Below are 12,521 nucleotides of genomic sequence, written 5' to 3'. Positions count from 1 at the left end.
CCACTCCACAGCAGTGACAACACTGGAACCTTAACCCACTGAGCCACCAGGGAACTCTTGATTCATTTTTTCAACCCAGCATTCTCGTTTGAAAAATTTTAAACATACAGCAGATTTGTAAGAGTTAAACAGATGTATACCCATGATTTAGATCCTTCTAAACTGTACTGTACTTATATATTACTAAGCTGTATCATCGATCTATCCATTTTTCTGTCCCTCTATTGATTAATTCCTCTTTTTTTTTTTGCATTTTACGTATATTGCAGACATCACTATACTTGCGCATAAATGCTTACACCTACATTTAATTGCATTTAATTGTTGATATAAAATTTGCATATAATGGATAAATCTTAAGTGTTCATTTGTTCAGTTTGACAAACACACTTTTGGAACATGTGCAGACCTATCATTATATTCCAGAAAGTTCCATTATATCCTTTCTAGGTAAGCACTACTAGGATGTTTTTCCTGTAGGTTAGTTTTACCTGTTCTAAAATTTCACCTAAACAGAGCTAGTCAGTAATAAATAGTATGTGTAAAGCTTTTATCATTCAGCATATTGTTTTTGAGATTCATTCTTGCTATTATGTATCACTAGTTGCCTTTTTTTTTTTTTTGTCTTTTTTGTCTTTTTTCTATGGCCATACCTTTGGTACATGGAGGTTCCCAGGCTAGGGGGCTAATCAGAGCTGTAGCTGCAGGCCTACACCAGAGCCACAGCAACGTGGGATCTGAGCCGCGTCTGCGACCCATACCACTGCTCACAGCAACACCAGATCCTTAACCCACTGAATAAGGCCAGAGATTGAACCCACAACCACATGGTTCCTAGTCAGATTTCCCACTGAGCCATGACGGCAACTCTATTAGTTCCTTTTTATGGCTGATCAGTATTCCATTGTATACATATCACTTTAAAAAAAAAAAAAAACATTTTAAGGTTTTTTCCCTACTTGATTAGCTAAATTCTGTTTTCAGGATTGTCTGTCTCCTGTGTAATTATTTTGCTTCAGGTTATATAATACTTAGTGTATTGCTTTTAATTTCTTGGTTGTTAACGTGAATGAATAGCTAGCAATGTATGTCAATCAAAAATGTACTTTGGGAGTTCCCATCTTGACACAGTGGTTAACGAATCTGACTAGGAACCATGAGGTTTCGGGTTCATTATGTGGCCTTGCTCAGTGGGTTAAGGATCTGGCTTTGTTGTGAGCTGTGGTGTGGGTTGCTGACGCGGCTTGGATCCTGCATTGCTATGGCTCTGGCATAGGCCCATGGCTACAGCTCCGATTGGACCCCTAGCCTGGGAACCTCCATATGCTGCAGGAGCAGCTCAAGAAAAAAAGCACAAAGACAAAAAAAAAAAAAAAAAAAAATTGTATTTTGTAGTTTCCATGGAAATCCCAGACTTATTAATAATTTTAAAAAGATAAAGGTTATCAACAGTTTCTTCACCAGGTATTTAGGCCAAATGTCTTAGTCTTTTTCGTCAATTGCTTTAATGCTTAAATTTTAAATTCTAAAGAAGAGAGCATTGAGGAGTTCCTGCTGTGGCAGAGTGTTAAGAACCTGACTGCAGTGGCTCCCTTGTGTCACTGAAGAGGTGTGGCCTGGGCACTTTCATATGCCACAGGTGCGGCCATAAAAAAATGTAAAACAAGAGCATTGAAGGTTGAACCCACAGTGGAAACAGTTATGAAACAATGACATACAAGCCATCTGTCGTTTTTACCATGAATAGTTGGTAATTTTAGCCTTTCATGGTCATTCAGACATTTTAGTATAAAAACAGGATTCCCAAAGTTTCATCAACAGGTAAGTGGAGAAACAAACTATAGTGTATCCATACAGTGGACTACTACTCAGTAATAAAATGGAATAAACTATTGGTACATGCCGAAAAATACATATATATATAGGATTCCAAATGTTAGCCGTAGAATAAAAATGTTGTAAATGTATGTACAGTGTACATGGAAGTATATTGTTTTAAAATGATAGAACATCCTAGTCATAAATTACTGGCAAATTTTTCAGTTTGGTTTTGTTGGCCAAGAGCAAAATTGAGGATATTATGTGTGTACTTACATAACCATCTAAAATGAAATCATTTTAAAATGTAAAAACCATTCTTCTCTCCTGAACCACTGGAAGTGGGTCAGATGGTTGTCACTCCTGGTTTATTCTTTAGAAAATAGGAAATAATTGTAAACTAATCTTTTTTTTTTTTTTTTTTTTTTTTTTTTGCCATTTCTTGGGCCGCTCCCTCGGCATATGGAGGTTCCCAGGCTAGGGGTCTAATCGGAACTGTAGCTGCCAGCCTACGCCAGAGGCACAGCAACGCAGGATCCGAGCCGCGTCTGCGACCTACACCACAGCTCACGGCAACGCTGGATCCTTAACCCACTGAGCAAGGGCAGGGACTGAACCCGCAACCTCATGGTTCCTAGTCGGATTCGTTAACCACTGCGCCATGACGGGAACTCCCTTTAAAACATTTTTAAAGAGTTTACCACTCCATCCTTTTTCCACTGTTTTTTGTATCTAATAGACTCAGTAATTAGCATTAATAGTAATGGATACCAGTTGTTGAGTAAGTACTTTGTGTATGTACCACATTGTTATTTTTTAAATCATTCTAAAAGGTAGGTACTGTTTACCTCATTTTACGGCTGGGGAAACAACTTCAGAAACATTTAAGCAACTTACTCAGTGTCACATAGCTTATGAAAGAGTTGCAGTTTTATCTTTTTTTTTTTTTTTTTTTTCCCTTTTTAGGATTCCACCCGCAGCATATGGAGGTTCCCAGGCTCGGGGTCAAATCAGAGCTATAGCTGCCAGCCACAGCCACAGCAGCACCGGATCCGAGCCTCATCTGCGACCTACACCTACACCACAGCTCACAGCCACACCAGATCCTTATTAACCCACTGAGCAAGGCCAGGGATCAAAACCTCATCCTCGTGGGTCCTAGTCAGATTCATTAACCACTGAGCCATGAAGGGAACTCCAGAGTCGCAGTTTTGAACCCTAGCTTGTTTTACCCTGAGGTCCCTCCATTACACCATGCCGCCTCTCAGGGAAACCAATTACATTTCTTCAAATTGGTAGATTTTGATTCTTTTGTTAATACTTGGAGGTAGGATATTCAGCTCTTTATTTAGAGATTTTGGAACAAATCCTGGGGTTTCTGATGGTGGTTCGGTGTCTATTAGAAAAGGTTTCGTGACGGGTATCAGAAAACATTTCATAGTGCTACGGAACTTATTGTCTCTGTAAACAGTGGGCACTCACTCAATTTTTGCTGAGTTGTACATTTGTCTTTAATTTGCTCCTGTTACTATCATGAACTCTTGAAACTTTGAACTCGCATACCTCTCAAAAGTGAATTAGGGAGTTCCCATTGTGGTGCAGTGGTTAACGAATCCGACTAGGAACCATGAGGTTGTGGGTTTGATCCCTGGCCTTGCTCAGTGGGTTAACGATCTGGCATTGCCGTGAGCTGTGGTGTAGGTTGCAGACACAGCTCAGCTCCTGCGTTGCTGTGGCCCTGGTGTAGGCTGGCAGCTACAGCTCCAGTTGGACCCCTAGCCTGGGAACCTCCAATATGCCGCAGGAGCGGCTCAAGAAAAGGCAAAAAGACCAAAAAAAAAAAGTGAATTGGAAAGCCTAGGATTTTCATATTTTGTAAGGAAAAACTGTAGACAGCCCTCAAAAAGTGTATTTTGTTAGTGCTTTTGATTTTTTTCCCCTAAGCATTTTATGTTTGTCAGGAGATGACACTATCTAAATAATGACATGATTCATTAGGAACAATTTTATAATCATTAAAATCTTGCAATTAAAATCACAAATCTAGTAATGAATAATCATGTAGGCAATAATCTATCACAGCCATTCCTCAAAATAGCAGCTGATGCTCATTAACTTTTAAGCTTTTGCTTCTCCCAGTAGGAGTAAACTTTATTACTTTTCTAGAAAAATATTGCTAATTATAATGAAAATTTCAGGTCGCTTTCTTGACATCGGATTTGAAACAGTGTTGTAATGCATTCATTGTGGATTATAATGTATTCATTGCAAATTCTTTGAGACCTTCATATTACAGATCATCCTAATAGGATGAAACTGTTGGCAAAAGGTCTACCAGATTGTCTTTGACATGTGAGCCAAGGACAAAAGTCAGGGGATGCCGAATCAGGCAAGGGCATCAGCATCTGATGTAGCCAAGTTAGCATTTTTTTTTTAGTCTTATTAGCTTTAATCCTTAGGAGATGGTTCTAATTAACCAGGATGTTTCATGGTGCATTCTATATGTGTGTATGCCTGGTTTTTTAAGGCATTATTGTAAAAAAAAAAAAAAAAAAAAAAAAAAGATTACTAGTAGATACGTATATGAGAAAAACAGTATATGATAACGGCCTGCAACTGTTGTTATGAAAATTACGGCTTACAATCCCTGATTGTAACTAATAGAATCATTTCCTAACTGTGTGTAATAGACTGGGTGACAATAATACAAATTAGTTGCAAGGCTGCAGTATTTCATATAGATGCCTTTCTGATCGATTATTTTTGGTGACACTGGGGAGAGCCACAGTAGATGCAGGGTTGATCCTGCTTTCGCCTGGGCAGCTCATCTCTCTTCCCTCTGACGCCAGTACAGTTAAGGAGGTGTGTCACAAATAGGGGTTGGAATAAAGGTAACAGATCCCAAAGGTGCTCTGCCTCCTCTGTGAGTCCCTGCCCCTCTCTTTCCAACACAGAAACAGTCACATATTTTAAAAATAAAGTTTGTAAAGATACACCAGTAAAAACAACAAGACGGATTCAAATGTAAAGTGTTAGAATAAGCTATAATGCCGTTAGGGGGACTGTTCTAGAAAGGATTCAAAAAAGAAATACCTAGATTTCAGTGTTACATGTTAGAGATGAACATCGAGTAGTTCCCCTTGTGGCTTATCGGGAACAAACCTGTCTAGTATCCATGAGAATGCGGGTTCAATCCTTGGCCTCGCTCAGTGGGTTAAGGATCCGTCGTTGCCATGAGCTGTGGTGTAAGTCGCAGACGTGGCTCAGATCCTGTGTTGCTTTGGGGCATAGGCTGGCAGCTGTGGCTCTGATTTGACCCTAGCCTGGAAACCTCCATATGCTGCAGGTGCTGCCCTAAAAAGAAAGAAAGAAAAAGGATGAACATACACATACCATCCCAACGCAGTAAGAGGAGGGTTCATTCATTCATTTGTTCAGCAAATACCTACTGAGCACCTCTACCAAGTTCCAGTCGTGCTCAGCACTGAGTCGTGCCCTCTCAGAAACCAACAGGATCTTTATCCCAAGGCAGCGTGGAGTCTGGCCCATCTCTGGCTCAGTTTTGTGCAGTGTTTGGAGTCAGTCCCACGCACGATATCTCTGGGTAAATTTCCTGTGGGCAGACATATGTATAAAGGAATTATAACGATCCTGTGGTTCAAAAGAGGAGTAAAATATTAAAACCAAAGCTGAATTGAGGAAAAAAGGGGAAAAAAGAGTAAATAGAGCTGTAATGATCAAACCATGTGAAATGTCTCAGGCTATTTTCAGGGATCTCTTTTGAGAGGATAGGTTAGGAATATTTTCCATTTTCTTTCTTTCTTTGCTTCCTTCCCTATCTTTGTGTATTTTACATAGATGACACACAACACACACAATTATATTTGAGGCCGTTGAAACTCTTATGATAAAATATTGGTCAATTTTGGAGTTCCCGTCGTGATGCAGTGGTTAACAAAACCGACTAGGAACCACGAGGTTGCAGGTTCGATCCCTGGCAGGTTAAGGTTCCGGTATTGTCGTGAGCTGTGGTGTAGGTTGCAGATGGGGCTCGCATCCTGTGTTACTGTGGCTCTGGTGTAGGCTGGCGGCTACAGCTCCGATTAGACCCCTAGCCTGGGAACTTCCATATGCCATGGGAACGGCCCTAGAAATGGCAAAAAGACCAAAAAAAAAAAAAAAAAAAAAATTGGTCAATTTTAATTAAAATTTTATGTTCTCAAAAGTGAGCATTGTTTACTGCTTATGCAATAGAAATTGGGGAATAAAAGGACATTTTCAACTTTGCTACTAACTTCAGACCTAATTGCCCATTTGATAAATTGAATCTGATAAAATATGATTATGTATTTTCAGCTTTTTGCTTTTATAAATAATACTTAACATTTATGCACATTTATCTTAAAGCATTTTGCTGACTTTTTTCTCCCAAAGTATTAACTCTTAGAAGCAGATTGACTCGTTCAGAAGAGGTTTTTTGTTCCATGTCTGTGGCACATGCAAATTCCTGGGGCCAGAGACTGAACCCACACCACAGCAGTGACCAGAGTCACAGCTGACAATGCCAGATTCTTAACCACTAGACCACCAGGGAACTCCAGACGAAATATATTTTTAAGGCTGTTGAAATGTTACACAATATCTTTAACCAGTTTTTACCACCAGCAGCAGTGTATGACAGTGCCTTTTCCTATACTTTGTCCAGAATTTAATATTTGTAATACTTAGTATTTAATGTAATATTTATATTAATACATAGCTTATAAATGTGTGTGTTATTTTAAAATAAATTTAATATATGTAAGTGGTATCTTAAAATCAGTTGAATCTTTTATAATGTTAAATATTTTAAAATTACTAGTGTTTTATGAATTACCTAGTCATTATAGTTACCTATTTTTTGTTTAAAGTTTACCTTTTTAGTTTATAATAGTATATAAAATAACAGTTTTATTCTCTATTATGTATTGTAATTTTTTTTCCAGTTTAAGAAAAAATAATTTTAAAAATAAAAATTAACTACTTGTAAATTTTAAATTTATAGAGGGCTGTATTATTCTTAGATGAACAGTAAATTTTTTTCTCTCTTTAGGTTTTCTTTCTACCATTAAGTAATACCATCCTCAGTTGTTTTAAAGATAATTCTGTCTTCGCCTGGGAATGTGATACTCTTTTTTGCAAATATCAATTGCCAGCTCCACCTGAAAGCTCTAGTCTATTATACAAAGTGTTTGCTGTGACCAGGTAATGTCCGTTTTAAGACATGGAGGATTTTTAAGAAATTTCACTTCCAGTGAATATTTTATAAATTTTCATTCAGTATTTTATTGTCATAAGGAAAAAGTTTCCTTGAAACTTAGGTATAATCTAAGATATGGTAATAAGTTTTTTACTTATTGTGAAAAATGTACACAAAAATATAAAAGTACATAAAATTCTAAAGCTAATAGTCTCATTAGCTGTAATAAGCACTAGAGCTTATTAGCACTGATTAGCACTGCTATTTTGTCTGTAACTCTACCTACCACTTCTCTACTGCTTTATCGTAAAGCAAAGCCCAAGTGTATCATTTCATTCATAAATATTTCACTGTATCTCTCTAAAAGATAGGACCCTTTTTGAAACATAACTGTGGTACTATCATCACAGTTTTAAAAATGTGTGATTTAATATTATGTATCTAGTTATTTAAATTACCCTGATTTGTCTAATTCTTTCTGTGGTTGGTTGGTTCAAATCAGGAACAAAGCTTACACACTGCCTTGGTTGATGTGTGTCTCTCTTTTTATATTTCCTTTGCAGTTCATTTGTTAAAGAACCAGCCATTTGTCCCGTAGTTTTCTGTTGTTCTGGGTTTTGCTCTTTGCATCCCTGTGGTGCTGCTTAACACGATGATCTTTCCTCTGTATTTACTATAAACTGGTAACACCTGTATTTCCTATAAGTTGGAGACTTGATCTGACCTGCGTTGCTTGGGGAGCAGGAAGACACTGTAATGGTGTGAGTTCGTTAATCAGGAGGAGCACCCAACTCTCTCTTCCGCTATTAGCAGCCATTGATTACGACCTAGATAGCCTGTGGTGCATTGGAGGTTGCCAAAGTGGCAGTATTCCAATTTTGTCTTTCCTTCTCCCTTATTAAGCAGAACCTTCCAAAGAAAGAAACTTCTTCTTTTCAACTATTTGGTTACTTTGCTGTGTGGTTTGTAAAGGAAAGGCAGGATAAATAAATGCTTGATTTCTTCCTCTTTTAAAAAAATTTTTTCAGCAGTTGCCGTCGTGGCTCAGCAGTAACAAACCCGACTAGACTCCATGAGGACTTGGGTTTGATCCCTGGCCTCTCTCAATGGGTTAAGGATCCAACGTTGCCATGAGCTGTGGTGTAGGTCAGACATGGCTCAGATCTGTGTGGCTGTGGTGTTAGCTGGCAGCTATAGCTCCAGTTGGACCCGGAAGTTCCTGGGAACTTCCATATGCCTTAGGTGCAGCCCTTAAAAAATACACAAATTGTTAAAAAAAAATTTCCCGCAAATAATGGATTGATTTATTGGCATCTTCCATGGTAGCCAATGGCTTTTTTTTTTTCTTTTTTTTTAAGGTCTGCACCTGTGGCAAATGGCACTCCCTTGAAAGGCGTTCCACTGCTTTTAGAAAATCCAGCTCCCCACCATATTCCCTGAAGTCCTTTGTTCTCTGGTCCAGGCCTCCTTCTCTTTTCTCCTTGTTTCCTTCCCTTTATAATGTTTTACTCACAGTTGACTGTGGCTTCTCACTCTGCCTTGTGTGTTAACCTTACTCCTTTCTCAACGTTTTGTACTGGGAGTTTGGAATTCTTCCCCACGTCATCCTGTGACGGGCCCATTCACATCATTCACGTAGCAGCTCTTGCTCCTTACCCAGTTCTGTAACATTACCTCATTTTAGTTCTTTATTCAACTTGTCCCCTGATAGTAAATTCATTTATTTGTTTCTTCCCCTTCCTTTAGACTGAAAATCTCGTAAGAGCAGGGATCTTACCTGTCTTCTTGTTCACCCTTGTGTCACTGGCACCTGGAATGAAACCTGGCTTATAGTGGTGATTTTACAGTCTTCGGTGAATGAATGAGCAGCAACCTTGCAAATGACTAAACTTATTCTTTTTGTACCTTCTAAACATAAAATAGCTTTCCTCGAGCAGACAAAAAGTGTGGGCTTTTTGGTTTTTCATAGAGCAGTGCTGTAACAATTCAGTATAGTCATATGTGAATTACAGAAAGGTGGATAATAAGTGACTTTGAGAGCATGCTATAAAATATGCATGTTACTCAGAAACCCCCAGTCATCAACAAGTATTTTGTTAAGGTGGTCTTAGTATAGTAGGTTAAAAAAAATATACAGTCTAAACCCGAGTTTTCCTGGATAGCCCCTGGGTGCCTGGGACTATTTAAATTAATTCTTAATTGTATTTAATTTTTATTAATTTCTGGAGTTCCTGCTGTAGCACAGCAGGCTAATGGTCTGGCATTGTTTCTGCGGCAGCACAAGTTGGAACTGGCTTTGCTGCAGCTATGACGTAAGTCACAGCTGTGGCTAGGATTTGATCCCTGGCCCAGGAATTTCCATATGCTGCAGGTGCAGCCAAAAGGGAAGAAAGATAAGAATTGACTTTCTCTGAAGCGCAAGCTACATTTTTGTTCACCACCACCACCTGTGACTAGTAGTGACTCTACTGGAGGGCAGAGATGTAGAACATTCCATCACGATGTTGGGTCCTATTGGACCACACTGCTACAAATAAGTCACCTGGTCTTACTTTCTCACCTTCTCGTTGCATAGAGATGGGCGAATCCTGGCTGCTGGGGGCAAATCAAATCATGTGCATTTGTGGTGCTTGGAAGCCAAGCAGCTATTCCGAATTATCCAGATGCCTACTAAAGTGCGAGCCGTTCGCCACCTGGAATTTCTTCCTGATAGTTTTGATGCTGGTTCTAATCAGGTGCGTAACAAGTGTTAATAACATTATACCTTTTTAGAAAAGATCACAGATAATTTCTGAACTATATCAATTCTCTTATTTAACTTGTAACCCTGATTGTTACAAGGATTTGAAATTGCTAATATCTTTATACAGAGTTGAAAACTGAAAGAAGTTGAAAAAAATCTTAGGTTCTGTTTATTTTATTTATTTATTTATTTTTGCTATTTCTTTGGGCCACTCCCATGGCATATGGAGGTTCTAATCGGAGCTGTAGCCACCGGCCTACGCCAGAGCCACAGCAACGCGGGATCCGAGCCGCATCTGCAACCTACACCACAGCTCACGGCGAGGGATCCTTAACCCGCTGAGCAAGTGCAGGGACCGAACCCGCAAGCTCATGGTTCCCAGTCGGATTCGTTAACCACTGCGCCACGACGGGAACTCCAACTTAGCCTTTTTCTAAAACTAGTATACTTTATGTCATGCTTGATGGTTTACAGGGCGATTCAGCATGTTATTGTTTATTTGCTTCTTAAAGAATTCTTTGAGCATAGGCAGGAAAGGTATTCTCACCATTACGCAGATTGTGACACTGAAGCTTAAAGACACTAAGTTACTTAACACCTGTTAATTATAAGGATTAAAGTTTGGCCTAGAACTGACATTTCCTCCCTTCATTTTGCTGTGTTTTATCTACCATAACTGATTGCCTCTGTCCTACAAAACATGTTCTTTTCTGTCTTTCCTGAGCTTACAAACAGCTCCCCCACCACATACCATTTTTCTTTTTAATAGTTGAGCCTTAACTTTCTTATTTTAAATTAACTATCTTATGTCTTGCACATTAACAATTTATATGTGTGTGTGTTATGTATATATGTATAGTGTGTATTTATAATATCTATTTTAACTTAAGTTTTTTGAGTAGATAATGCTTGCACACAGTTGAAAACATAAAATATAAAATGGGGGAGTTCTCAGGAGTTCCCGTCTTGGTGCAGTGGGAACGAATCCAACTAGGAACCAGGAGGTTGTGGGTTCGATCCTTGACCTTGCTTATAGCTTAAGGTTCTGGCGTTGCCGTGAGTTGTGGTGTAGGTTGTAGACATGGCTCAGATCCTGCCATTGCTGTGGCTTAGGGTAGCATTTCCACCTCTGATTGGACCCCTAGCCTGGGAACCTCCACATGCCATTGGTGTGGCCCTAAAAACGACAAAAGAAAAAAAAAATAAACAAAATGGGGAGTTCTGTTGTGGCACAGTAGGTTAAGGATCTGGTCTTGTCAGCTGCTGTGATGTAAGTTCGATCTCTGGCTTGGGAACTTCCATGTGCCAGGGGCGCAGCCAAAAAGATGGATGGATGAATGGATGGATACATAGAGGCATAAAGTGAAATCTTACTCCTCCCTCTCATTTGCCCAGTTACTCACTCTCCATAGCCACTATTGTTATATCATCTTACGTTTTTCCTGTTTTTTACACAGCTTTACACCTTGTTTTTCTTAGTTTACCTTGAAGAATGAAGTATATTAGTACAGAATTCACGTCTATTTTACAGCTGCATAGGTTTGTTTTTTTTTTAACCTGTGTTTAGTTCTTTTCTGTCACAAATGATGTTGCACTGAATAACTGTTGCACTGAATTCTGATAGATCTTGCTAAATTGCCTTCTAGAGAGGTTGTGTCAACTGAATGAGGGGGTTTCCTACCATCTGACCAACAGAAGGATATGCTTGTTAGGTTGTCATCTTCAAATTGCCTCCAGCTACCTCCAGACTGTAGTCTTCCATGTAGCAAGAGACATCAGCGCCTCACACAGTCACATGATGGCGCTGCTGAGCAGCCACTGGCCCTGGGAAAAGAACCTGTGTGTGGACAAGGCAGTAGAGGGGTTATGGTTTCATGCATTTAAGGTTTTTTAGTACATGTTTTTAATTTTTCAAATTATGTGGGTTAAAAACTAGTTTTTCCCCTTAAATGACTACTTTCCCTCTGACCCCACCCCCCCCCCCACTGTCCTTGCAGCTCGCAGACTTTCCCTCTATGCTGCCCGAATGCTGGTCACAGCAGTGGTGGGGATGGGTCACAGGTTTGTGTGGGGCAGCAGGATAGATGTTGGCACCGGTCAAGCTGGGGGTGGAGAAGGGAAATGAATCCTCCCCCCTTCTTGCTTTTGGTGGCCAGTGTGGAGTCACAGTGCAAGACTCTAATCATCTGTATTCCCTCTGGAGGGATTGGTGGAGTTAAGCCTGCCTGTGGGAAGGGAAGATTCGTGTGTGACCTTTCTGTGGCCTCCCAGGATGGGCTCCTCACTGGTTCTGTTAGAACCAGGCCTATCTGGACCTGAACAAGGCGAATCTACGTGAGCTGGAATTAGGGATTTTAAAATACATCATGGCTGGAGTTCCTGTCGCAGTGGTTAACAAATCTGACTAGGAACCATGAGGTTGTGGGTTCGATCCCTGCCCTTGCTCAGTGGGTTAAGGATCCCGCCTTGCCGTGAGCTGTGGTGTGGGTTGCAGAAGCGGCTCGGATCCCACGTTGCTGTGGCTCTGGTGTAGGCCGGCAGCTACAGCTTCGATGAGACCCCTAGACTGGGAACCTCCATATGCCACTCCGGCCCTAGAAAAGGCAAAAAGACAAAAAAAAAAAAATAATAATAATAATAAAATACATCATGGCTCTTTAGGAGTATCTTCTGATTGCCCTCCACTCACAAAAAGTAAATACACACCCACACCCACACACA

General features: G+C 39.8%; 1 protein-coding gene across 15 annotated transcripts in view; it reads left to right on the top strand.

Moving 5' to 3' along the window:
• TBC1D31 (TBC1 domain family member 31) overlaps positions 1-12,521 on the top strand; it is a 72,390-nt gene that overhangs the window by 15,487 nt on the left and 44,382 nt on the right. For all 15 annotated transcript variants that reach the window (XM_021088972.1, XM_021088962.1, XM_021088959.1 and 12 more), the window contains 2 exons: positions 6,911-7,062; positions 9,633-9,792. In XM_021088972.1, the coding sequence (XP_020944631.1) occupies positions 6,911-7,062; positions 9,633-9,792 (312 nt within the window). The remainder of the gene's footprint in view (positions 1-6,910; positions 7,063-9,632; positions 9,793-12,521) is intronic.

Source organism: Sus scrofa, chromosome 4 (assembly GCF_000003025.6).
Source record: "Sus scrofa isolate TJ Tabasco breed Duroc chromosome 4, Sscrofa11.1, whole genome shotgun sequence".
Classification (NCBI taxonomy): domain Eukaryota; kingdom Metazoa; phylum Chordata; class Mammalia; order Artiodactyla; family Suidae; genus Sus; species Sus scrofa.
This window is presented reverse-complemented; position numbering and strand designations above follow the sequence as displayed.